At 41.3% G+C, this 27,533-nt stretch overlaps 1 protein-coding gene across 3 annotated transcripts in view; it reads left to right on the top strand.

Annotated features, from left to right (window-relative positions):
* The window catches only part of LOC107982438 (coiled-coil domain-containing protein 69), a 43,045-nt gene that overhangs the window by 10,937 nt on the left and 4,575 nt on the right, over positions 1-27,533 (top strand). For 2 of the 3 annotated variants that reach the window (XM_016991487.2, XM_062970278.1), the window contains exons 2-5: positions 18,470-18,547; positions 20,251-20,417; positions 23,107-23,194; positions 26,310-26,383. In XM_016991487.2, coding sequence (XP_016846976.2) covers positions 18,526-18,547; positions 20,251-20,417; positions 23,107-23,194; positions 26,310-26,383 — 351 coding nt within the window. In that variant the 5' untranslated portion in view covers positions 18,470-18,525. Of the gene's footprint in view, positions 1-617; positions 15,582-18,469; positions 18,548-20,250; positions 20,418-23,106; positions 23,195-26,309; positions 26,384-27,533 lie in introns of those variants that run through there. The other variant, XM_062970277.1, reaches the window with a different exon arrangement.

Raw genomic sequence — 27,533 nt, forward strand, 5'->3', positions numbered from 1 at the left:
ATCCCTCTTGCCCAACCCTCAGGTTCCTTGAAAATATAAGTTTGGGGATGTAAAAATAGCAAGTACAACTACTAAGTAACTGAGGAGGCCATAATGACTGAACAAAGCTTGCAGTTGATGCATATGCGCTAGCTGCAAAAAGGGATCCAATATTGCTGCTGTAATTTGAGAATTAAACAGCAGGTGGAGATCTGAAAGCATCCCCTGATCCAGCAGCTGCAATGGCTGCTGAACACCATTCTATGGGTGAGTTATGACATACAAAGCCCTGCCCAGTATGGGTCTATTTATCAAAGGGACTACATAATCTTTTAAAATATTTGAGGTGGGAAGCTCTTTTCTCAGTCCAGCCATTTCCTGGGAACTTCTGGTGGGAGAGGGCCATCTCAGTAGCTGTTTCCAGAGTCTGGGGACTTTTGTCCTTCCATTGGCAAATTTTTATTCTGATAGGCTCTGGGGAACTATTTGTTTAGAAATTAAGTGCTTTTATTAATGCTATGTATTATTTTATGTAATGCTTTTTGTAGATATGTTTAAAGGTTTTGAATAAATATTTTCATCTTAAAAATAATATTTGATGTGTTTATATTGATAGTGTATGGATTGTTTATTCATAGATTTGTTTACTGTGTATGGTGTGATGTCTCAGGGACCCTCGAGTCATGACCCCGTAGCCATTATGGATGAGACTGAAGAAGATATGGGGTTTGTGCCGACTCAACAAGATTCAGCTTCCTTCCAGATGTCCCCTGTTGACAGTTTTAGCCCACAGTTAATTACAAAAGTCCTTGAAACAGAGCCTGGTTCTCCGGAGAGCGCTCCTTTTGATAGGAAATTGTTTTTGGAAACATTCCGCTCTGAGAAGGAGAATAGGAGAAAAAGCGCCAGATTAGCGGAGAGAGCAAACGCTAATTAAACCAGTTCCCTTGAGAGTTTCCAGGGAGGCTTGCATCTGGCAAGTTGTTGTCTTCAGTCCGCTTTCCCTTGAGAAAAAGTGTTCAGGCACCTGATTTGAAGTCACATAAAAGTTCTGCACGCAGGCTGGCCTTTGCGGTGTCAACGTGTCAGTTGAGAACTTAACATCGCCTCAAGTTCCTCTCAAGTAGACTGGACACTGCGTCTCGTCTCCCTGCCAAGTCTGGACTGCGATTCAGTTCCACCACGACTAACTTGCCTTGCCTTGTTAACCTAGCCTCGAACATTGATCCTGGTGCTCTTGAAAGACCTTGCTCTTTTCCCCACTCAAACTGCTTGGAAGTTTGAGTGTGTTTCGGTATTTGGATTTAAAACTTTGAACTCTAATATTGGACATCTAACTTCATATTACTGGACTATATTTGACCTTTCCTAAAAGGACTATTGCTGGACTATATACTCTGTTTATTTTTGTTTAACTCTTATTTCCTTAATAAAGATATTAGATTGTTTATTGGCCTCTGTGTCTGGTTCCCAGTGCTCTCGCAGCTTAGAGTCGTCACATATGTAATAAAAATGTTTTAAAAATAATAATTTCTGCACTATTTTGTCTTTTTAAAAAACTGTATCTTTTTAATTTTTGTAATCACATGGTGTACAGAGACTGCCATGTCTGGTTCTAAGAGATTTTGTTTTTGTTTTTGTCATCCAGAGTGCTTGTTGTTATTGTGTTACGTCATTTGCATACCTTCCAAAACTTGGACTTTTCTTGTCACAGATGGACGATAATATTTATACTGTCATTGCCTCCTATGATAGAGGCACTTCAACACATCTGGAAACTGGATAGAAAAGGCTATGCTAAATATGGGATATAATCTGCTCAGTCACTGAGCTGCACTTCTCTCTGCAAATCAGGAAGAAAATCAATTCATCTGGAATGGGGTGCTTGTGATGACTCATGGGCCTTGTAGTCCTGTTCCTAGTACTATTGTGGCAGATGAAGATGAAAACATGGGGTTTTCGCCGGTTCAACAAGAACTGGAGTCTCTTCACCTGCCGGATGTTGATGTTTGCCCTCAAGAATTCAGTAAACCAGGCCTTGGGCAGTACTCCCCTCCGTTTCCCAGGAAGGAATTTTATTCTAAAGACAGGGGAGTCAGAGAAGCTAATCGGAGAAGTCTAAGAATCGCTGCCAAACAAATGGCTGATTAGGTCTGCTTCCCTTGGGAAATTCTAAGGAGTCTTGCATCTGGACAGAGTTGGGTTTCGCTTCTCGTTCTCTAGGGAAAGAGTTCTGTTGGCGGGAAAACGAGACCCAATATAGGTGTTTGGCGCGAGGGTTTCTTTGCGGAGTCAATTGATCAGCTTCAGGAGAGAGATCGTGTGTGGACTTCATAATCCCAGTTCCTTGCTTCCCGGATCAAGCTTCAAGCCTTGCCCTGCCTCGCGGTTTTACCACGGACCCTGCTTCATGCTTCATGTTTTGCCTTGTCTCCAGTCACGGACCTAGTCAAGAATCAAGTTTATTTCCAGCCTTGTTGTCAAGCTTCATTGGACTCTAAGACTCTGTTATTTCCCCACACTATTGCTTGGCAAAGTGTGTGTTTCGGTCAAGTGGATTAAAACTTTGAACTCTAATATCATTTATTGGACAATACATTTTTGGACTATATTTGACCTCATTTGAAAGGTCTGCTTCTGAACTATATCCTTCACTTGTTTTTATTGATTTTATATATTTCTTTAATAAAGATATTAGATAGAGACTGGCCTCTGTGTAAGGTTATTGGTGCCCAGCTGCCAGGGTTCTGACAGTGCTAGAGAAGATTTCTGTGGATGCCATAGCCTACTGAAAAGACAAATAAATAGGTCTTACAGCAAATCAGTCTTAAACTCCCTGTAGAAGCCAAGGCACCATATTTTGGGCATATTATGAGAAGACTTAACTCACTAGAAAAGTCAGTAATGTTTGGGAAGGCAGAAGGCAGCAGAAAAAGGGAAAATTGCATTCCAGTGTATAGACTCAATCAAAAACACTACCCCCTCATACATACATGCGTACATACTTATGGAGTTTTCTTATCTGTAACAAATAAAATTTAGGTATGACTACATACTCAATAACATGAGCTATAAGAGGAGCATTTCAAATCTGGTAGTTATATTCAGTTACATCAATTACACCAGAAACGTGATTAAGGTGTTGCAATGTTGCAGGACTTTGGGGGCATGGGATAGATAGAGTGTATATGCTTCTGCTAAGTCAAGGGCAGTGATTCCTTGAGATTGGAGGAAACATGTACACCCACCTATCTCCATGTTGCCAGGTAGCTCTGTAATCAAGCAAGGTATTTTTGAACAGGTCTCATAAAATATTGATGGGGTGATTGGTTCCTGTCCTGCAACATTCTGCCTCCTCCTCCTCCTCCTCTCCTCACTGCCAAGTTGAATGCCAACTACTTTTATGCTATGAACTCAGTTGCATTGACTGAAATAAGATCAAGGACTTCATCGCACTAGAGCAGGGGTTCTCAAATGTTTTTGGCTGCGGGGCCCTTTTTGGAACAAAAGTTTCTCGGGGCTCCACAAGAAACTTTTGCTTCAAAAAGGGCTCTGCAACTGAAAAGGTTTAAGAACCTCCACTGTCGTGTGATGAAGTCCAAAGACAAAGAGAAAAAGTGGGAGAAGAAGACAGAAACTCAAGACATTTTTAAAACAGGTATAAAGGTGGGGCAACAGAAGATTCATCAAGACTGTAGCTGTCAAATTGGGACAGTTGGGAAAGAATGGTCCTGGAGCATATCCACTTCAGCTAAGTCAAAAGAAAGAAAATGCAAACCTTTGATAATAACTTTTGTTTTCAGCTTTAGTGCAGCTTTGTCTACCTAAAGACAGCAGATTCTGTCTGATCACAGAAGCTATGCTGCATTCCTGAGGCTGAGTCCTGATCTAGTTCCTTAAGAAACAACATGTGCATAGATAAAGTCTGCTGTAAATGAGCTTACATGGCTATCTTTTCAAAGCAGATTATAATAGATTTTAGGGCCATAATCACTGAAACATGCTACAAGAGAAGTAATAATAACAATAAGTATCCATAATAACACCATTACAAATCCCCTCTATGTTATAAGAACACTAACAGTAGTGGTGCCATCTCTGTGGAACACCTTGCCACCTGAAGTCCGTGCCTTGCGGGACTTGTTGGCCTTCCGCAGGGCATGTAAGACACACCTGTTTCGGCAGGCTTTTGAGTTCTGTTGCTGATATTTTAAAAGGTGCTTTTAGGATGTTTTTAAGATTTTTTTTAAAGATGTTTTTAAAATGTTTTTTAAAATTGTTGATTTTAGCCGGTTCTTGTAAGCCGCTCCGAGCCCTAGGGGAGTGGCGGCATATAAGTTTGAAAAATAAATAAATAAATAAATAATAGAATCACAGGGTCACTCTGAATTCTGTTTCACACTGGTGTTCTCTTCTTTAAATTTCACTTCAGCTTTTACATGTCTTAAATTCCCTGAGCTTTCAGTCTAGCCTCAAAGTATCTATCTGTATTTTTATACTAAATTGTTTTATTGCATTCTCCATTTTATTATATGAAATAAGACTTCAGTCTAACACACTCTAGAGGGCTACAAGGTATCTGCTCAGGATATAGATTCCACAGTAGATCAAATTCATTAGCCTATCAGCGCCTTCCAAAAATTCCTCAATAAATTACTTCATTTCATCAAACTCTGACATTATCCTAATAAGGACTTATTCTATAATTAGTAGAAAATTGTTCTTTATCACTTCTAACTATTATGGGTTTGCAATGTAGCCACAAATTATGGATATAGCTTTTGAACAGTTCCAAGTTTGGAAAAATAAAGCACTAGTTTATAAAGCTCATTTTCCTTTTAACAGCACCCCACCCCCATTGTTTGTGTATACACACACACACACACACACACACACACACGCACTCTAAACAGAAATTATGAGATCAAACTGATACAATCTAGCACACAACATTTGAGCTTTCTGAAAAGGAAAAGTAAACCAGGAATCTGGATTTGAATCTAGTTGGCTGTGTATTTATGCTACAGATCAAGTCTGAAAACTTCAAACTTGACAGGGCAAAGAACCAAGAAAGAAAGCTGAAAAGAGAAGGAGCAAAAAAATTTAGCAAGAACAATACATTGGATTGGTTCCAGAACCCCCCATAAATCCCAAATTCCATGGATGCTTGAGTCCCATTGTTTACAATGGTGCAATAAAAGGGTGCCCCTTTCATAAAATTCTTGAGGAGACTCAACTACATAGGTAGTCCAATTTTACAAGATCACATTGTTAGGATTATTTAGGCACTTCCTTACGGGGTGCATTCCCACCAGTCATCACTCAGGGAGAAATGTTATATTTCTGTTTACTTCATCAGATTATGCTGGGAAGTGTTCAGAAGTGCTCAGAAGAAGAGAGTTCAGTCTAACTCCATTTCGTAATAAAAAGGAGTTTTTCCCTGCCTTGGGATCACACTGTTGTCTTGCACTCAGTGTCTTGCATATTTTTCACTGAGGAGGTTTCCACCATCCCTGTCGGTGCTTTTTGGCTCTTCAACTCCCACTATTCCCAACTGCAGAGAGGGAGGGAGGGAGAGGGAGGGAAAAGCGAGGGTGGGGGATTCCCCTTTGGAACGCAGCAAAACGGGCTCAGCTGGTGTTTGGACTACAACTCCCACAATTCCCAACTGCAGGCGGGGAGAAAAGCGAGGATGGGGAGGTTTCCACTTTGGAAGGCAACACAGGCTGACAAATCATGACACAGATAAATCATGGAAGGAAGAAATAAAAGTACCCTAAAAGGCTATTTTATTTTTTGGCAAAGTATGAGGTAGCTTACAACCAAACCTTCCTGCTTGGGGAGCAAAAGGAAATGATGGAAAATGCCCCAAAAAATTTATTTTGACTCTTCCCTCAAATTGGGTGCTCCTAACCTGAGAGCAAATTAGGTGCTCCTAACCTGCCACTTCATTAGAAATTTGGCAAAGCATCCGGAGTTTTGAGAAAAATCCATTTCCTCACCTCTTCCTAATACGTTGGAAAAAATTGCTGCCCTCAACGTTTAAAAGACTAAAAAAAACTGCACTTTAACCAAAACAAATGTGGTGGACCAGTGGAATACCAGATTTTAAGTATAGAATTCAGTGGAATTTAGTTTATGTGATGAAATGAAATCAATGAGTGAGAATCATGTCGTTTGCAATATGTTATTGATGGCAACTCCTCCAACCAGCATTGCCAAGAATTAGGAGCTGCATTCTCAGAATACAGTCAACCTTCCACATTTTTTGGTTTCATTTTTGCAGATTTGGTTATTTATGAAATTGATTTCAAAGTTCTCTCTAGGACATTGGCGGAGTCATCCTGGAGGACCTAGAGATTTCTAATAAGAACACCTCTCTAGGAATGTCTAAAACTTCATGTTCAATTCTATAGTCATGTTCCAGCAGATGTTGGCCATAAAGTTGTTGTCGACAGCTTAAAAATTTCAAAAAAGGTATTCTCTCAGGTAAGCACATAGCATTTTTTTTAATTCACAGTTTTTTTTACTTTTGGAGTGCTTGTGTGTTCGTAGCCACAGCAAATGTGGAGGGCTGACTGTAATCGGAGAGCCTCATGCTTCCCATCTATTATCTAAACCAATGCAAAATGGCAAGTGAAATATTATGATCCATTAAACTGAACATAGACTATTCAGTTAGGCATAACACTCTGTCAAGATTTGGATCAGTCTTGCTTATTGGATTTTATGACCCTGAAAATAAAAGCCCTAGCAAATTATACTAAGGACTTCATCACACTGGTGAAAATAAGCATCCTAGGACACTTAGAGCCTTCTTCAGGAATGGAGTCTCATGCCAGTGCCAGCCACCACACGATGTTGTGCAACTTCCGGCTGTGACTCCACCCCCAGCTGGGGTGGAAGCATCTTTGGGTGTTTCTCTCCAAACACGGGAGCCTTCTGCCCTGTTTGGGCGAGACTTCCCCCATGTGATGGGGCAGCATCGCTCCTCGGGAGCTACACGCGGTGCAATGGAATTACCCCTTGTGCCTGCCGTTTTGCCACACTAGTTGGGCGAGGGAAGGGGCTCCTCCATGTGATGAGCATGTAGGTGCCTTGTAACACGTCAGCATGACTATAACAGCCTGGGTGTTGGCTGGAGACTTAGAATACCAGATTTAGGGAGGGGCCTTTAAACTGCTCAGCTAGACAGGTCCTGGACCTCACTAAACTACAAATCCCAGAAATCTGCAGGAGGCAGTAACCGGATTTAAAGTGGACCCATGCTCTAGTCTTGTGTGATGAGGTCAAAAGTGAATTTGGAAGCTTGCTATTAATTTGCTGTCAACAACAGCAAAATGGCTTCTGCCTGGCTGTACATTACAAGACTTAGCATCACCCACATTAGCTGCACCATGTTAAGAATGAATCGTCCAAGGATGATAACAGCAACAGCAACAGCAGCAGCAGCAGCAGCACAAGGATGTTTAATGAGTTAATATCTGGTCATGCTCCATGAGGTTACAAAGGTAGCCTAGTTGACATCTCCCAGTGTATCTCATAAACAAGTTTTTCATAGTTGAACATTCTTATTGGATGAAAAAGTACTAAATCCTGTAGTTATGCCTAAAACACAGTGGGATCAGAGAGGGCAAAGGAGTGTGCCTACATTCAGCAGCTTAAGTTGGAAGTGCTTTCCCCCCTGAAGATTGACTGCCCCAGAGGTCAAAAACAGATCCCTTGCCTATTTTTAGCAGATTCCATGTTTGCAACATCCTTATTTAGCAACCCAGCATAACAAGAGTCTGAGAATGTTTACATCATTATGTGTGTGAGGGTTTGGAGGAGACTGTGACAAGAAATGTATCCATGGAACATATTGCTTTGCTTCACACCAGCCAGGCAATGACAACTGCTTGTCTTATCCTCCATGAAAGCTTAAAGAAGACTGTAATAAATAGCCTCTCTTCATCTAACAGGTTTTTCCCACTCTCCCAGTCATACTTAGTTTTATGCTCTCGATAGTTACAGAGGAAAGAAAGTGCATTCATTTTCTTTGTCAAGCTTCCCTTCCTGCTGGCTGAAGAAATACCAGGGTGACTTTCTTCTGCACAAAAGAAGCCAGCTGAATTTTCTCTCTAGAATCATCCTATTATAAATTCAAACAACATATCAAGTACATTCTGCCATAATGTTTAATCACACGCAGTGCAATGCCCTGTCAGGTACATCCCAAGCTAAAGTCAAAGCAGGCAGTTGCAACTTTCTTTCTTTAAGCATGCAGGATCCTAATCCAGATATGTCCACCATGCACAAGTGAAAGCTATTCTTCTTTACAGACAGATGCCCTATTTAGATTACTGAGACTGGGATTCAGTCAAGGGTGTTATTTTGCTATCAAAGTTTCTTTTGTTTGCAATGGAAGTGAGAAAACAGATGGTTGGTGCTAGTGAAGCTTGTGTGACCTTTAGTCATTTCTGAGTGATACTGACCCTAAGGTGAACCTATCTTGGAGGATTCTTGACAAGATTTGTTCAGAAGATGTTAGCCTTTATCACCCTTTGAGCCTTGCCCAAGGTCTTCCAGTGGGTTTCCATGATACAAAGGAGATACGAACCATTGTCTTCTGAGTTATAATCCAAATCACTAAACCACGACACCCCTTTTTATAATGTGGAAATTTAGATTGATTTTGTTCCGGTATGCATGCTTCCAGAATGTATTGGGGCCACCCAGCATAACAAGTACTTTAAATGTATCTCCCTTCATTTATTCTCCACTCCCCACAATTACCTACATTCATCTTCCAGCCATATAGTATGAACATGAAGAAAAAGAAGGACTTTTTTTGGCACCAAGATGATCTGTGTACGAGTGGCCAACTCAGGTGAGAACACTGGGCCAGGAAAAGATTTTATTATTATTGACACAACGACATTGTATGACACAGCAAACAAGATAGATATGCTGGATTTTATCCAGAAAGGCCCGCTCTCTCGTTCCTACCAACTGAGATAGAGATGGAGGTGGGAATGAGAGAAGGTCCTCTCCTGAAGATCTCAGGGCCCAGGAAGGTTCAGACAGGGAGATGCAATTAGCCAAATAGCCTGGACCTGAGCCTCTGCCTGTGCATAACAGCCCCAATGCAGAACAGACTCTTGAAATATAAAATAATGCAGCATTGGATGAAGGCTACATATTTAACTTGCCATCAGTGGGCTACAATTCCTAGAATCCTCATGCCAACATGATCCCTAATTTCAAGCAGATTGCCTATCCATTACAGTACAGAAAATAGAGCAAGAAGACCTGCTTCCATGCACTTCATCTCGAATTACAAATTCCTGCTTACTGAATCTACCAGAGAGGCTGAATTTATACAGCTATGAAACTGGAATTCCATTACTGTTCAGAAAAGGTTGCACGGGCTAAAAACATCTTGTCGTTCAGTCAATCACCTTATTTCCAACCCATCATTTTTACAAGTGTGGGAATCAAGGCAGTAATTAAAATGAAAAAAAAATCAAAAGTAAATCCGTATACAATACAAAATGCTAAGATTAAAAATATTAACCTATTTAATTAAAACCATATAAAACATACATTTAAAAGTATAGATTAAAAACAGCACATAACTATACATCCATTATATAAAACCAGTTGTCTGAAACAATTGGTTCTCAGTTACATGCTGGGATAGAAATCTTCACCTGACAAGGAAAGGAAAAGAAGGAAGGACCCAGCCTAGCCTCCCTTGGAAGCTCCAAAAATGCAGGAGCATCCACAAAGAAGGCCCTCCCCTGAGTTGCCACCAAATGTGCCTATGGAGGTGGTGGGATTAAGAGAAGGCTTCCTGTGAAGATCTTAGTATTTGGGCAGGCTCGTGCAGGAAGATACAATCCTTCAGATAGCCAGTTTTGTTGAAAGAGAAAGGACAGAAACATTTCAGATATGCACAAGCTATTTCTGTCATAGAGCTCAAAACAGTTTTCCATTAGGCTTTTCCTTTGCAGTAATTTTATATCCATGCAACGAGCCCTATGGTATTATTACATCACAGTATTTTCCACTAAGAACTTATGGTCCTCCAGATGGCTTTGGACTCTAGTTTCCATTGCCATGACCAATGATGAAAGATGGAATTTCATCATCTGGTGGCGCAATGGGTTAAACCCTTGTGCCGGCAGGACTGCTGACTGGAAGGTTGGGTTGCTGAACTGAAAGTTACTGGTTCGAATCCAGGGAGAGCATGGATGAGCTCTCTCTATCAGCTCCAGCTCCCCATGCAGGGACATGAGAGAAGCCTCCCACAAGGATGGTAAAACATCAAACATCCGGGTGTTCCCTGGGCAACGTCCTTGCAGACGGCCAATTCTCTCACACTAGAAGAGACTTGCAGCTTATCAAGTCACTCCTGACACACACACAAATTCATCTGGATCACCACAGATTCATGTTGAAGAACTCTGACTTTGTCAGGCACTCTAGTTTGCAAGCTATGTGGCACTGAACCTCTAACAAGACCATAAAGATAACCAAAGACAGGGGAGATTATTAACTTGCAGTACTGTACAATAAAAGCTCGACTTTACGTAAAGCCCTACAAATTGACCTTTGAATGTTTTCTTTATGTGGGTGTAATGGTCCCAGGTTCAAATCCCGGGAGCGGAATGAGCTCCTGCTGTTAGCCCCAGCTCCTGCCAACCTAGCAGTTCGAAAACATGCAAATGTGAGTAGATCAATAGGTACCGCTCCGGTGGGAAGGTAACGGCGCTCCATGCAGTCATGCCAGCCACATGACCTTGGAGGTGTCTATGGACAACGCCGGCTCTTTGGCTTAGAAATGAAGATGAGCACCAACCTCCAGAGTCGGTCACGACTGGACTTAACGTCAGGGGAAAACCTTTACCTTTACCTAATGGCATGCTTAGATGTGTTTATTTCACACCTAGATTTCTATAAGTTGTTCAAAGATAAATTATACTTAGAACAATACTTATCTTAAATAGAGCAAGTACATAAACAAGCAGGACTTTGATGCAGAAGTGAAGCACTTAAAAATTTCCTTGATTTCAGTGAAAGAACCATTTGTATTTCTATTTCTTGCCTCAAAAGTAAAAGTATTTCACTTTCATGGAATTGTGCCATGGTATTTTACAACCCTCTGACATCTAATTAAATTCATCATTGTTGAGAACAGAATTTAGCAAAAATACTTTTTGGGACTTAAGGGGATTCAGGGAGTTGTAATCCAAAAAGGAAACATTGTCAAACTCTGATACAGAACTATTTGTGATTTTATTTTACATCATGCTTAAAAACATGCATTATTTTCTGGAGCTTTTCTTTGATGGAGCAGGTGTTCATTTTACATCTTCCTTATGTAATACTATGCCAAGATTGTAAGTGATCCTTATCTTGGAATGATTGTTAAGGACACGACTAAATCAGCTTTTTCCTCCTACCCACTCATCTGCCTTCTGGCACAATCACCTTCATATACATATGTATTTCTTTAATGAAAGTCTAATATGATATCTTTGGCTATATCCGCTCCTTGTGTAATATTGGGTAAACACATTCCAGGAAAAAAAATGGCTAAGGCTTTTGATTAGCCTGTGCATGCAAAATAACTTTGTGTTGTCTCTAAAATAAACATTTTGTGATCTCTACTTTTCAGCAGTTAACATAATTTATCCAATTTTCTTCCTCATAGCAAGGAGGAAAGGAAGGTGCTTTGTTGACTTCAGGACTTTTGGGAAGGGCAGAGGTAAATGCCCATTTCCTGACTCTATCTCATTCAGTCTCTACTATAGTTCTTTGTTGTTAAGTACAGCTTCTAAATGCAAAGGTACTTCAACCTTCAAAAGCAAGGAGAAAGAATGAGAACAAGGAGGACTTTAGAAGGCAACTGCAGAAAGCAAGAAGACTGGACAATGTCATGGATCAGCAAGTCAGTAGAAGTGTTCCATGTCAGTGATAAGGTCTTGTGGCACCAGATCACTGGTTTAAAGATAAAATTGTGAATCTTGTCTAATAGAGAAGGCGACTGATATTTGACACAATTTCTTTGATGAGGTTACAGGGCTCTGACTGCCTCACAACTAAACTTTAAAGAAAAACCAAGATCCTTCTCTGTATTTTCCACAATTAACAGAAATGCATGGAAGTGAGATCTGGGATAGGGAGTAGGATTACATAACACTTTCAGATATTGTAAACTTGCCCCAAGCAGCATTGAACAAAAATCCTTTATAGCAGCTCTGTAAAGTAAACTAGTATTTGACTCAATTCTGGCTTAGAGTGGGGTCCTAGGGTTTTTGTGGCAAAATTTATTCAGAAGAGGCTTGTCTTTGCCTTCCTTAGAAGCTGTGTGAATCTGGCTTGCTCAAAGTCTCCAGGCGGGTTTCCCATGGCTGCGTAAATCCTGGTCTTTTGGAGTCCTAGCCCAACATCTAAACAAGAGTGTCATGGTTCCTCCTATGTAATAATTGTTAAATCAGTCTTATTTGTTCCCCATATTATAGATGAGAAGCAAGATTCAGACTGTGAACACTCTGACCAAGCCTGACCAAGTCACCAAGCCTGGTGGTGAGATGTCAGCCTACAAACATAGAATTAGAAAAGCAAGATACCTTCAAATTTATTTGGAAATTAGCACTTTGATTGTGGTATCAGAAATCAGCTGAGTCTACAGTGCAACCCTTATTGCAAGGCTTTTCCATTTCAGCAGCCTTGTTTTTGGTTTGGGTGGTGTGGATTATTCTGTTGTTAAAGAGCCTGAAATCAAAAGACCTTGCCAACCTACTGAATTATCAATAGATCCCAATCTATCTCCTTCTCACCTACCCTGCACTACCAATTAGATCACAGTAACATGCTCTAAAACAGTGCTTCTCAACCTGTGGGTCCCCAGGTGTTTTGGCCTACAACTCCCAGAAATCCCAGCTAGTTTACCAGCTGTTAGGATTTCTAGGAGTTGTAGGCCAAAACATCTGGGGACCCACAGGTTGAGAACCACTGCTCTAGAAGCTACAGCTCATGCAAAATGTAGCAGCAATCAGGCTCTTGCCTAGTGTGCATTTTAGAGGCCATTGATCACCAGACATACAAGAATTGCAGTGGCGTCCAGTTCATTGTACTGATCTTGACTATCAAGCACTACCACAGCTTGAGGCCAGGATATGTGAAGGACCACCTGCATTCAAATGTTGCTGAACTGAAGCTCCTATCATCCCCATGGCTGATAGGGATTGTAATTCAATAACATCTGCAGGATTATATAGTCTCCATGAATGCATTAGGGAGGATTAGTTACATAAAGTGATGTGCAGTGTCCAACAACTACCGCTTCTTTGATGGTCCCCTTTGTTGAAGGGCAACATTGTGTCCCAGCCTAAATGAGAGTGGTTCTATCTGTCCTAAATTATCCTGGGGCACTCAGATGAGAAAAAAGTTGTCCCCTCAGCACCAGTGCTGAAGTAAGAAGCAACTGCCAGAATAATCAGGCACAATGGGTGGCAGGGAGGTGGTATCTTGCCCTTCTCTTCAGGCAATAAAAGGTCTTGGCCCATTCCTTGTGTATATATATACTAATATGGCCTAAGATTCAGAGGTACAGTACAACCATGGAGACTGAAAAAGAAGAAATGCTAGTCCAGCGAATATATGTGTAATAAATAGCTTTGCACTTTTTTTGATGTGAGCATCCAACCTGACTTCCAGGGACTTATCTTGATAGTTGGCATACAAGAGCATTGATAAATTATACACTACATTTAGTCATTAACTATTGTTTCTGTCCCCCATGCTTTTTAACATCTACATGAAACCGCTGGGAGAGGTCATCCGGAGTTTTGGAGTTCGGTGCCATCTCTACGCAGATGACACTCAACTCTACTACTCCTTTCCACTGAACTCCAAGGAAGGCCCCCAGATACTGAACCAGTGCTTGGCAGCTGTGATGGGCTGGATGAGGGCGAATAAGCTGAAGCTTAATCCCGACAAGACAGAGGTCCTCCAGGTCAGTCGTATATCCGATCGGGGTATTGGGTGGCTACCTATGCTTGACGGGGTCGCACTCCCCCTGAAGGCGCAGGTCCGCAGTTTGGGGGTCCTCCTGGACTCAGCGCTGATGCTTGATGCTCAGGTGTCGGCGGTGGCCTGGAGGGCCTTGGCACAATTAAAACTTGTGCGCCAACTGCGACCTTACCTCGTGAAGTCTGATCTGGCCATGGTGGTCCATGCCTTAGTTACCTCTAGACTGGACTATTGCAATGCATTCTACGTGGGGCTGCCCTTGAAGACGGCCCGGAAACTCCAACTAGTTCAACGTTCGGCAGCCTTGCTTCTAACTGGAGCTAATTATAGGGAGCGGTCAACCCTCCTTCTTAAGGAGCTCCACTGGCTGCCGTTCACCTTCCGGACCCAATTCAAGGTGCAAGTGATCACCTACAAAGCCCTGAACGGTTTGGGACCCTCCTACCTTAGTGATCGCCTCTCCCCCTACGAACCTGCACGATCTCTTCGTTCGTCGGGGGAGGCCCTCCTCTCGCTCCCACCTCCGTCACAAGCACGGTTGGTGGGGACAAGAGAGAGGGCATTCTCCGTGGTGGCGCCCTGGTTCTGGAGCTTGCTCCCCAGGGAAATCAGGCAAGCCCCCACCCTGGTAGCATTCAGAAAGAGCTTGAAAACCTGGCTCTTTACTCAGGCCTTTAGATAAAGATTGCTAATCCAGAAGGAATCTGTATCTGTGACCATTCTTGTTCCGGTTTGCACTTTTTACCTTTGTCAACTCGATATAGACACAGGGTCTATTCCCATCCCAATTTGCACTTCCAAGAATTTGCAGCACTTTATCAGTCACCTCGTGTTTACAATATTTATATGGTGCACCTTACCCAGTCTACTTTTACAATCTCTCCATTTTAATCCATGTTTTTATTAGTTCTTTTTATTGGCTAATGTTTAATTTTTTTTAATTGTGCATGTTTTTGTCTATTGCTGTGTTTTATACTGCTACTGTTTTTATTCGGGCTTGGCCCCATGTAAGCCGCCCTGAGTCCCCTTTGGGGAGATAGAGGCGGGGTATAAAAATAAAGTTATTATTATTATTATTATTATTATTATTATTATTATTATTATTATTATTATTTCTTTGAATATCAATCCCTCCAATTTCTTCCATAGCTGAGATAGTTGCATCTACTACACAATGCAGGTGCCTGCCACATTAAAGGAAGACTTAATTGCCTATTTCCTTTTTGTGTTGCACTCAACTTTCTCTGAGGTAGATTGTTGCTATATATAGCCTCCCAGAGACAAACTGATCTGGTGGTTACAGCAGTTTCAGTCTAAAATTTGCAGCCTACATTTTCAGATTTTGTCTTCCGCTGACTAAAAATAAGAGCCTAATCCTAGCATTCACCCCCTAAGAAGCACAGTAGGATTCCAGTTTTCTTGTTTTAATAATTTTTATTGAGATAAAGATAGATTGCTTTTACATAAAAAGTGGGGGAACAATCTAAGTAAATAGAAAAGTAGGAAATATAGAAACTTCTTTAAGAAAAGAAAGAAAAAGAGAGAGAGAGAAAGAGGGAATATATATATATATATATATATATATATATATATATATATATAATAAAAAAATAAAAAGGGGTAGTAAGATCTTCCATTCTTCTTTGTGGTGTAAATAAAGAAAAGGGAAAAAAGTCCCTTTTCCTTTTTTCTTCTTCTGTTTATTCCTTAATCTCCTAAATTTTTATATCTCAGAGCGGTGATAGTCTATTTACATTGTCCATTTTAATTATTTTGTCTTCTCCTGTTTCTATATTGTCCATTTTACTTTATTGATTTTTAGCCATTCGATGAAGGGGGACCAGTCTGTCTCCTTCATAACCCTTCCTTGAGATCTTGAGAGTATCCCTATCAATTTATCCATATTCATAATATCTACTACTTTGCCTATCCATTCTTCTTTTTCCGGAATATAATTCGTCCTCCATGCTCTAGCATAGACAATTCTTGCCGCAGTAGTAAGGTATATAAAAAGTTTATCTGTGTTTAATGATCATTCAAAATTAGTCATTCCAAGCAGGAAGTGTTCCGGATTTAAGGGTATTTTGTACTTTAGAATTTTCTGAATTGATTCGTGTATTTTTTTCCAAAATGATCTGACTTTCTCATAGTTCCACCATAAATGATAGAAAGTTCCTTCATTCTTCTCACATTTCCAGCATTTATAATTTGTAATTTTTGAAATTTTGGCTATTTTCTGTGGAGACATGTACCATTGATACATCATTTTTAGCCAGTTTTCTTTTAGTTCGTATGCATATGTGTAATTGATTTTCTTAGTCCACATTATTTCCAATTCATTTAGTCCTATTGATCTTCCAATATTTTTTGACCATTTGATCATACATTCTTTTACCGTTTCTTCTTCTATACTCCACTCTAAAAGTATTTTATAGGTTTTTGCTATTATCCTTTTCTTGCTGTGAATTATTTTGTCCCATATTGAGCTTTTCTCCATGAAACCAACCTTTTTGTCTTCCTTAAAATAGTCTTGTATTTGTCTGTATTGGAACCAAGAGATTTTGTCGAATTTAGTTTTTAATTTCTCTATACTTTTTAATTCCTAATTTGAATTATTTCTTTCTAATATATCCTCATATGTTGGCCATATATTCCATCTTAATTCTCTTCTTTGACACGCTTCCAATGGTGATATCCATAGTGGTGTTTTACGATAAAAATTAGTCTTGTATTTTTCCCAAATTTTTAGTAATGATGCCCTAATAAAATGATTCCCAAAATTTTTTTCTATTCTTTTCCTATTATACCATAGATAAGCGTGCCACCAGGACCGGCCCGAGGAATTTTAAAGGGGTACGCAAATATTTTTTGTGGCCAGGACTGGCCCCGCCTCCCGCGCCCTAACCCCGCCTCCCACGCCGGGCGGCCACGCCTCCTGTGGCGCGGGCGGCGTGGGAGGCGGGGCCAGGGTGCGCGGTGTGGGAGGTGGGGCCAGATGTGGCCCCGCCTCCCGCGGGGTGCGCCCTGCCACAGCCAAGCTGCGGCAGGAGTTCTTCCAGGCCGCAGCCTGAAAGGACTCCTGCTGCAGCGAGCGCGCGCCGTGGGAGGCGTGGCCGGTCCCGCCTCCCGCGGGGTGCGCCCTGGCTGGGCGGCCAGGCTGCGCCATGGCGCGCCCCGCGGGAGGTGGGGCCAGACCTGGCCCCGCCTCCGCGTCACACGGCCCCGCCTCCGCCGGGTGTGGCCCCGCCTCCCAGGGGCTCAATAGCGCCCCTGGGAAGGTGGCACCCAACGCAGGGGCGTGGCCAGCGTGGCGTGTTGGGCTGGGCCTGCGTGCCACGCTACTCTTAAATCATGTCCTTCAAGTGTAAGTGTTTGCTTTTTGCTAAGTAGTACCCAATCCTTTACCCACTTTAAGGCACATGCTTCTGCATATAAATTTAAATTTGGGAGTCTGAAACCACCTCTCTTCTTGTCATCTGTTAAATTTTTGTATTTTATTCTTGTTTTTTTCCATCCCAAATGAATTTTGAGATTTCTTTGTTCCATTCTTTAAAAAGTTTATTGCCTCTTATGATTGGTAGATTTTGAAATAAATACATTAATTTCGGTAAAACATTTGTTTTGATTGTCGAAATTCTTCCTAGCAATGAAAGTTTTAAATATGTCCATTTTTGTAGATCTTTATTAATTTCCTTCCATAAGCAAGTATAATTATTTTGTAAGAGCTGTAAATTTTTAGCTGTTAAATTTATCCCCAGATATCTGATTTTCTTCTCAATGCAGAGCCCTGTAAGTTCTTGCAGTCTTTCTTGTTTTGATTTCGTCATATTTTTAGTTAAAATTTTAGATTTTTCCTTGTTGACTCTAAATCCTGATATTTTACCGAATTCTTCAAATTTTTCTAACCATAGTTTGATATTATTAGTAGGGTCTTCTATTGTACATATAAGATCATCCACGAAGGCTCTTATCTTGTATGATTCTTTCCCTATAGTTAATTCTCTTAAGTTTTCATCTTCTCTTATATTGTTTAACAGCAGTTCTAGTGCTAATATAAAAATGAGAGGGGAGAGGGGGCACCCTTGTCTTGTTCCTTTTCCTATTTTTATTTTTTCTCCTTCTTGGCCATTTATCCAGATGCTGGCTTCCTGATCGTCATATATTGATTCAATTGCGTTGATAAAGTAATATCCTGCGTCCATTTCTTTTAATATTTGTTGGGTTATCTAAGCAATCATGCATGCATTTTCAATGTGGGATGGTTTATGTAGTTAGTTATGTTTGTTGCTTAGTAACCTGAGCCAAGCTGCATTCCAGAGTTGATGACACCATTTAGGGGGTTTTGCATATGAAATGGGAAATGGGAGTATCCTTTCTGGGGACACACAGGAAGCGATGTACAGATGCCTCTTCCTGTCTCTTCTCTCTTCGCTCCTGCCATGCCATGCTGATGTTCCTGTCTGTTAAGAGAAATGTAGTATCCTGAACTGTTTTTTCTTTTGGAACTAAGATGTTTTTGCCTGTATGACCATCACCATACAAGATTGTGAGTAAACATATTTTTGCTATTTTATTTGATGTCTGTGATGTTTATTTTATGCGCATGACCTTTTAAAGGGAAAAGAAGGCTGGATATTTTGTCTTATTGTTTATTTTCTTTTTACCTCTGCTCACATAAACCCCTAGTCTTCTGTGTTTTACTGCTCTGTACCAATATTTAACCATATTGGGATCATAATCTTAACAGGTTATGAATATATATATTTCTATTAAGTACTTCACATGTTTTTACCAAGAAGACCAAGCGGCTTTATTTTTTCTGCTATATGTGAGTGGTGGTGTTATGGAACTGGTCGTTGCTCTGCTTCTGCTTGCAAATAATTATTTACTTTTGCTGTGAAATGCACATATACCAACATAGCAATGCTCAGCAAACATCACAGTGCAGATTTTAACCCCACACATTGCCAGTTATAAAACCACCAATTGATTTGGATATACAATTCCTTTTACAGTATAAGGCATAGTGTAATCAATCTATATATATAAAAGAGTGATGGCATCACGGCGACCCACAAAACAACAAAACTACAGGCCCCCCAACCTCGAAATTTGACAACACAACCCATCATCCACGCCTCTAGGTTGAGACAACAAAAAGAAAAGAAAAATAAAGTCCTAATTAGAGAGATAGGAATAATTGCTTTTATCCAATTGCTGCCAGTTAGAAGGCTAAGCTCCTCCAACTTGATCTCCTAGCAACCCAATAAAAAATAATTAAAAACACTAAAAAATAATTAAAAACACTAAAAAATTAATACAATAAAATACTATAACAGAAAATAACTAAAAATAATACAAGAAAATAATAAAATATAATAAAAAGATAACTTACAATAAAATTTATAAAAAAAATACAAATAACGTCAAATAAAAATTACACAATTTTTAACCAATACCACCACCACTTTGCCAAAGCAACACGTGGCCGGGCACAGCTAGTATTAGATAAAACAAGAGTGAAGAAAGTTTCTCCATAAGTTTTTGACTGTAATGTCCATTATCTCTCAGCTAGGGCTGAAGAGGTTGATGGGCCAGAAACTTTTAGATTGTCACAAATGCCTACCTCTGATATGACCTGAGATTTTAATATCAACATTGTTGTATTGTATGTATCTCTCACTAAATAATCCTGAAAACAAATTAGAATTGTTCAACCAGAAATATCATTGGTCTAAGTGATCACACAGAGCACACTTTCCTGCTTAGAAACATTACAGTTGTGGACAACAAAGAGGACATTCCAGAGGAATTTTTACTGAAGTATAGCTTACTAATTGGGTTGCTCAAAGATCTTAAAATAAGGGCAGGAAACCTTTGGCCCTCCAGATGCTTTGGACTTTAATTACCAAAAGCCTGAGAGGGTGTTGTAGTTAAAAATATATGGATGGCAAACCACCTTTAAACACCCCTCCATGGCAGCTTTAGAATTGGGTTACTGTATGATTATTTATTTATTTGCCATATTTATATCCCGCCCTTCTCAACCAGAAGGGGACTCAGAGCAGCGCAAAATTTGATACCATAGAAATGTTGTTTAGCACAGGATTACTAGATTCGACTGTGGAAGCTTATTTACTTTTATCCTAAAAGTAAAATGAAGGATTATGATGATGATGATGATGATGGACATGAAAGTTACTTACATATACTGCTTTCTTTTCTCTCTCCTTTTTCCCTTTGAACAAGTCAACATAACCCCTTTACGCAAAGGAGCAGAGAAATGTGAAGTAGAGCTGCTAGAGAAGCATAATAATGAGATCACAAAACTCCAGCAACAACACCAGGAGAAGGAGTGTCTGCAAAAAGCTGACCTGACTGAGACTGAAAGACTTCGCCAAGACGTTAAAATCCAGGTTCAGTCATCCTATTCAATATTAGTGTATTAATTACTGTTTTGATTACCGTCCAACTATATTCTCTTTTGTAGACACTTATCAAAGCAAGTGCTACTATTAGACAAAGTGAAGTGATGTTATAGGTCACTGCTTTTTAAACTGTGGGCCCTGACCCCAAATGGGACCTCCTTACCTCAATGCTAGGGTCACAAAAATTGTCAACAGTAAAAGGTTTCTGAATGCCTTACACAAACCTGTTGTCAACAACATACAGGTTTACAGTGGACTCTGCAAAAAAAAAAATGCTTCAGCTGTACTCCACAAAAGGGAAAATCAGCCTGTTTAGAAAGCCTTGCAAATGCTGATTTATTATCAGTAAATGTTTGCATTTTATACTTATTTTATATACCTATATACCCAGGGCTGGTTCAAGATTGGGAAAGGAGTACGGCAGGGCTGCATACTTTCACCCTACCTATTCAACTTGTACGCAGAACACATCATGCGACGTGTGGGGCTTGATGATTCCAAGGCCGGAATTAAAATTGCTGGAAGAAACATTAACAACCTTAGGTATGCAGATGATACCACTCTGATGGCCGAAAGTGAGGAGGAGCTGAGGAACCTTATTACCAAGGTGAAAGAAAAAAGTGCAAAAGCTGGGTTGCAGTTAAACATCAAGAAAGCCAAGATTATGGCAACGAGACTGATTGATAACTGGCAAATAGAGGGAGAAATCATGGAGGCAGTGACAGATTTATATTTCTAGGTGCGAAGATCACTGCAGATGCAGACTGTAGCCAGGAAATCAGAAGACATTTACTTCTTGGGAGGAGAGCAATGGCCAACCTTGATAGAATAGTGAAGAGCAGAGACATCACACTGGCAACGAAAGTCCGCATAGTTAAAGCATTGGTATTCCCCATAGTAACTTATGGTTGCGAGAGCTGGTCAGACCACACCTGGAATACTGTGTCCAATTTTGGGCACCGCAGTTGAAGGGAGATGTTGACAAGCTGGAAAGCGTCCAGAGGAGGGCGACTGAAATGATTAAGGGTCTGGAGAACAAGCCCTATGAGGAGCGGCTTAAAGAGCTGGGCATGTTTAGCCTGCAGAAGAGAAGGCTGAGAGGAGACATGATAGCCATGTACAAATATGTGAGGGGAAGTCATAGGGAGGAGGGAGCAAGCTTGTTTTCTGCGGCCCTGCAGACTAGGACACGGAACAATGGCTTCAAACTATAGGAAAGGAGATTCCACCTGAACATCAGGAAGAACTTCCTCACTGTGAGAGCTGTTCGACAGTGGAACTCTCTCCCCCGGGCCGTGGTAGAGGCTCCTTCTTTGGAGGCTTTTAAACAGAGGCTGGATGGCCATCTGTCGGGGGTGCTTTGAATGCGATTTCCTGCTTCTTAGCAGGGGGTTGGACTGGATGGCCCATGAGGTCTCTTCCAACTCTACTATTCTATGATTCTATGATTCTATGACCATAAGGAAGGCTGAACGAAGGAAGATAGATGCTTTTGAACTTTGGTGCTGGAGGAAAATCCCGAGAGTGCCTTGGACTGCAAGAAGATCCAACCAGTCCATCATCCAGGAAATAATGCCCGGCTTCTCACTGGAGGGAAGGATATTAGAGGCAAAGTTGAAGTATTTTGGCCACATCATGAGAAGACAGGAAAGCTTGGGAAAGATCACTATGCTGGGGAAAATGGAAGGAAAAAGGATGAGAGGCCGACCAAGGGCGAGATGGATGGACGGTATCCTTGACGTGACTGGCTTGACCTTGAAGGAACTGGGGGTGGTGACGGTCCACAGGGAGCTCTGGCGTGGACTGGTCCATGAGGTCACAAAGAGTCGGAAACGACTATGCGACTGAGCAGCAGCAGCATAAACCCAGGGTCCCATAAAAAAAAATCTCAGTTGGAAAGGGGTTGTTGATGGAAAAATTTAAAGAAAATCTTCCATAAGTGACAGATCTTGTGGTGAAATGAGTATAAAGGGAGCAGAGCTCTATCTGTGACAGGGAAAAGGAGAGTGGGAAGGAGGACTCAGTCTTGTGGTCAAACTAACATCAGGGGAGGAAAAGGTCCTTATGCATTCAGCTGCCATGGGTATGGGGAATGTTGGGAAACTCCAACTGCCTAGACAATTTATGACACGATCACCTTCTGCTGGAAAGTGATGGGATTGGTGTCCCAGAAACAGGACACAAAGGGCAAGTGTGACATGAATTGGCCGGGCAGCATTTTGACTTGCCTCTCCCCTGATTTCTGCTTTTGACAGGGACTTTATGTAAGTCAAATTGCATAACACAAAATCTTCCCCACTTTACTTTTCTTCTGTCAGTTTTTTATAGTAGTGGAGAGAAATGCTCCTTGAGAAAACTCAGCAGGTGCTAGATGTGTACTAGCCCTCTTTCCTGAAAGGCAGAAATAGCAAAACCAATTTTGGAATCTTTCGAACACATTAGAATGTTGAATGCCAGGAGAAAATTGTGCAAATTGTTCAAATTCATTTTTCTTTCCACTGGCAGGAAACATGTTGGATATCCTTCCATCTCTAGTTAGAATCTTTGATCTGTAGTTATTGGAGTTAGAAAGTTGCTTTTGCAAAACTCAGACTCCCAGACTTTCTGAGACCAACATGGCTGCTATTTTTAGTATTAGCAATGTAACATTTCATGCTATTTCTTTTTTCTTTTCTAGGTAAAAAAGAACAAGGATTTAGAGTTTAGGCAGGAGCTTTCCGAGCGGTATAATTTGCTGGAAAGAAAACTGGATGAGAGACTTGGAGGTTAGAGCCTTTTAAAAATAATGTATCTATATTATGAATTTCTATTATAGTTTCTGTTACAGTATGGATGTATGTTGGCTATATCCATGTTGACTAATGGCTATATGGCTAACAGTAATTCAGAGTCGCATAGCCTTTGTTAAGACAACAACAATGAAAAGCAGGAGGCAATCCCTAGTTGCTGTTTTGAAATCAGGTTCCAGAGATAAATAGATCTGATCCAAACTTAGCCGTATGTAGAGTAGTTCTGCTTGACTAACTTGATTTAATTGATTTTGTTTGGTCTGCTCTAAAGATTGAATCTAAACATCCTGAAGACACCAGATCCCATTTTATCTTGGAAGTTATGCAGGGTCAGCCCTAATTTGTAGTTGGAGAAGAGACAACCAGTGAATACCAGGTGCTGTACGCTAGAATTCACTGGGTGGAACCGACAAAATCACCACAGTATATCACTGGTCTAAGAAAACACTATGAAATGCATGGGCTCACCATAAGTTAGGAGACAACTTGGATGCATGTGTACAAAAAAACACAGTAAAATATTAAGTCTATTTGAAACTCAATTTTGATGCTTATCTCAGTTGACTTAAAGTTAATGTTCTAGCACTGATGATTGCAGGAATTCCCTTATTTCTCTCTCTGGGATTTCCATTTTGTGCTTCACCCCACCACCATGGCTGTTTCTGGCATTATGCATATGGAAGGAGAGACTTTTTTTTTCAGTTTCATAGGAGGTTGTGTTTCAAGTAACTGGGAAACAGATGTGGAAGGGAAGAAATAATCACTGGCAAGTGACCAAACCCCAGTTGTTTACCACAGAAAATGGAAGCACAGAAAGTTGTGGCAGAAACAGCAGCAGCTTAACTACTGAACATTTCTTGAGTAATATTTTCATGACCACTACAAAGGCTTTGGTTACAGATATATTTGTTCAGAGACATATTACTTAAAGGATGTGCATGCACAACCTTTCCCATCATGTTCCTCTTTTCTCAGAACTTAGCTATGTCTGCCAGTACATATATCCTGAGAGCCACCGTTGTGTAGTACTTTGAGGGTTGGATTAAAACTCCGAGAGATCATGAAAACCCATTGTGTGATCTTGGGCAAATCAATTAAAATAACCTGCTTCCTCTTGGGTTTGAGTTCTCACCCCCTCCCACAATCTCTGGCTTTCCCTTGGCTAGTGCCTAGATGCCATCCCGGGCCATCTCGCCCCCCCCCCCCCCCCGATCCTGACATGTCATTTCCAAGCATCAGGAGGACTCTGCAGAGGGGCTTGCATTGCCAGCAAGTCCCTCCAGTAAATTCTGAGGGAGGAATGGGGGGCTGGGAGGGAGCACCCTCTTGCTCCTTCGGGCTCCAGGACCTCAAAAGAACCGGGATGGCAGTGGAGATTGGCCCCAGGGATCATGGAATGCAGTCCCGGAAGTCAGTTTCCACAAGCCCAGCACCTCAACAGACCTGGATGTTTCAGTAAGATCCAGATCTGTTGATGTGTTTAATTAATCCGAAGTAAACTGGGAAGACCCAGTTTACTTTGGATTAATCCGGGTTTACTTGAGGCATCGTTTAGACGTCTCAGGTAAACTCATTATCATGGGCTTTGGGCCTATGTAGAAGGTTCTTCAGTCTCAGAGGAATGCAATGGCAAACTCCCTCTTAACAAATCTTGCCAAGAAACCCCTTTGATAGGTTTACTGTGAGTCAGAAATGACTCGAAGGCACACAAAAACACCAGCAATATATGTGACCACTGTATGAAAAATATTGTAAATATATTTTCCCTTGTTCCTGTTTCCTGGTAGGTAGCCCATATCTATGTTCAATTCTCCCCAAACTTTGCCTCATTATATTTGTTATGTCCTCTGGAGATCTCCATCAGCAGTAGCAGCAATATAGTTAAAACTATAAATTCACCTGTTCAGATCTCTGGTCTATTCTTTTCCTCTGAATTCATCTTCAAGAAATGTAACATATTCAGAGTATGAGTGGAAAGTGTATTCATATTTGTTCCCAGGTTGAAAAATCTGTTTCCTGACAGGAAACCACAATGGGACAAAAAATAAACCAGTGATATTTTTATGAAATTTTCTCCTTATAGTCTTTTTCTTAATCTATATATTAACTTTTTTTCAAAAATGTGAGTATCATTATACAGTTTGTAAAGTCCATGATTATAAGTACATCACCTATTTCACTAAAACACCCATTAAAAGTACAATCTCTTATCTGAAAACAATAACCATAAAATTAAAAAATAAAATGGACTTCCCACCACATTAAAAACATATGGTGAAAATATTAATGTCATCCCACTAACTTCTTATCTTAATGAAATTATATTCAAATCTTTCATGGAATTAATGGCAAAACACAAGGTTGTTTGCACATAAATCCTGTTTCCTTTCCAGAAAATGGGTTTTATGAGCAGAAAACAGGATTTTGCATAAAAACTTGATGAGTTTTTCTACACAAAATAATTCTCCAAAATCACTTAAAAACCTTTGTATTCTGAGGGAATATTGTGTAGGACTATTCATTTTCTACCACAGTGTCCTGCATGTCTGGATACTTCAGTGTAGATATGTGACAGGGCTTTCCAGTAGTAACAGCCCACCTGTGTAATACCCTCTCAAAGAAAGTTTGGCTTGTCCCAGCTGTTTGGGCTTTCAAAGGCAGCTGAAATTGTGATTATTTGTGGGTTTCTTTAAAATTTCCTTTCTAGGAATCTCCATGTCCTCCAGTGTGACTTTATTATCAACTTCTTCTGGAAGTTGATCATAGAGTCACAGTGGAGAATCTAGATGTTCCTAGAGAGGTGTTCACTCGGGTTTTTAAAAAGCAGTTTTTTATTCAGTTTTCCCACTTTCTCAGGGGTCCTATTCCCTTGAGCCCTACAAATATGGAGGTCTGGCTGTATTTTTTTTAATTCCAGCTCTCTAGATCTCCCTACTAGCACATGGTGATCATGATAGCTGAGGGCCTCTAGAAATATTACTCCAAAAATAATTTTACGAACTCTGACACTGCTAACATTTATGTATGTAAAAAGAAGCTGTTGTGTTCCTTCTTGCTTCATTTTCAATGTTGTTTGGTGTTTTTTCCACAGAGCTTGAGAAAGTACATGACCAAGAGAGGTATTTCCTAATGAAATCCTATGAGAAGTCGAAGTCATCCTTACAGGTGCTCCTTCCTATGCTTCAAGGGGGCAGAAAACTTCTAAGTCAATTCAGTATCACACAAAAATCAGAAAAAAGACAGTGTATATTCTTCCAGCTACACTAACCACCTCAGCACAAGGGCCGATTTGCCCATCACTTGCTCTCCGCTTTCAGCATGGAACCCATTAGATGACGCACATGGACTTCTGGCCAGGCTCTGTGCCAAAAGAAGAGAGGAAGCAGCAACATGGGAGCCTTCCCGTGTTGCCTTACCAGCAAGGGGGGGGGGGGCAGCCAGCAGCAATGCTTGTCCCCATGGGATGGGGGCTGAGGTGCAATGACTTCTGCACTGCCCTCTCCCCCACCAGGAACCCATGAATTTGCCATAAGTTTGTAGGCATTTGCAGAATGATTCTGGAAGATCCCCTCAATTTCATGAATCCACTCAAATAAACAAATAGCCCTAAACCAATGGTTCCCAAACTTATTTGGCCTACCGCCCCCTTTCCAGAAAAAATATTACTCAGTGCCCCTTGGAAAGGGAGTGTGGATTAGAGAGGTGGGTGGGGCTGAGCCTCTCCCCTAGTCCAAGTTGCAGGGCTGGGAGGGGGAGGTGGACGGGGCCACAAATGTGCAGCCAGGACTGGGATGGGCAGAGTTACAAGCTCTGAGGCAGGGCTGAGCTTCTATCCCTGTCCTGAGGTGCCTGCCAGGACACAGGGGGTGGGGCTAGAGGAGGGGGCGGAGCCTCTTCCCATGTGCCTGATGGTGCTGAACCTCTGTACCCTGCCACCTTGTTCTAGAAAGCGCCTCAGGGGAGGTATACAGAGGCTCAGTCCTGTCTCACGCTCTTGGGAAGAGGCCCCGCTCCTAGCCCCGCCCTTTAGTCCTAAAAGGCCTCTCAGGAGAAGTATAGAGGCTCAGCCCTGTCTCGGGCTCTTGGAAGGAGGCCCCGCCCCCTTCCCTAGTTCCATCCTCTGTGTCCCAACAAGCGCCTCAGGAGAGGTATAGATTCTCAACCCTGTCTTGGGCTCTTCGGAAGAAGCCATGCCCACTCCTCTAGCTCCGCCCCCTGTGTCCTAACAGGCGCCTCAGGGGCTCATCCCTGTCTCCGGCACTTGGGAAGAGGCCCCACCCCGCCCCTGCCCCCATCTCCTAATAGGTGCCATCAC

Source organism: Anolis carolinensis, chromosome 2 (genome assembly GCF_035594765.1).
Source record: "Anolis carolinensis isolate JA03-04 chromosome 2, rAnoCar3.1.pri, whole genome shotgun sequence".
NCBI lineage: Eukaryota > Metazoa > Chordata > Lepidosauria > Squamata > Dactyloidae > Anolis > Anolis carolinensis.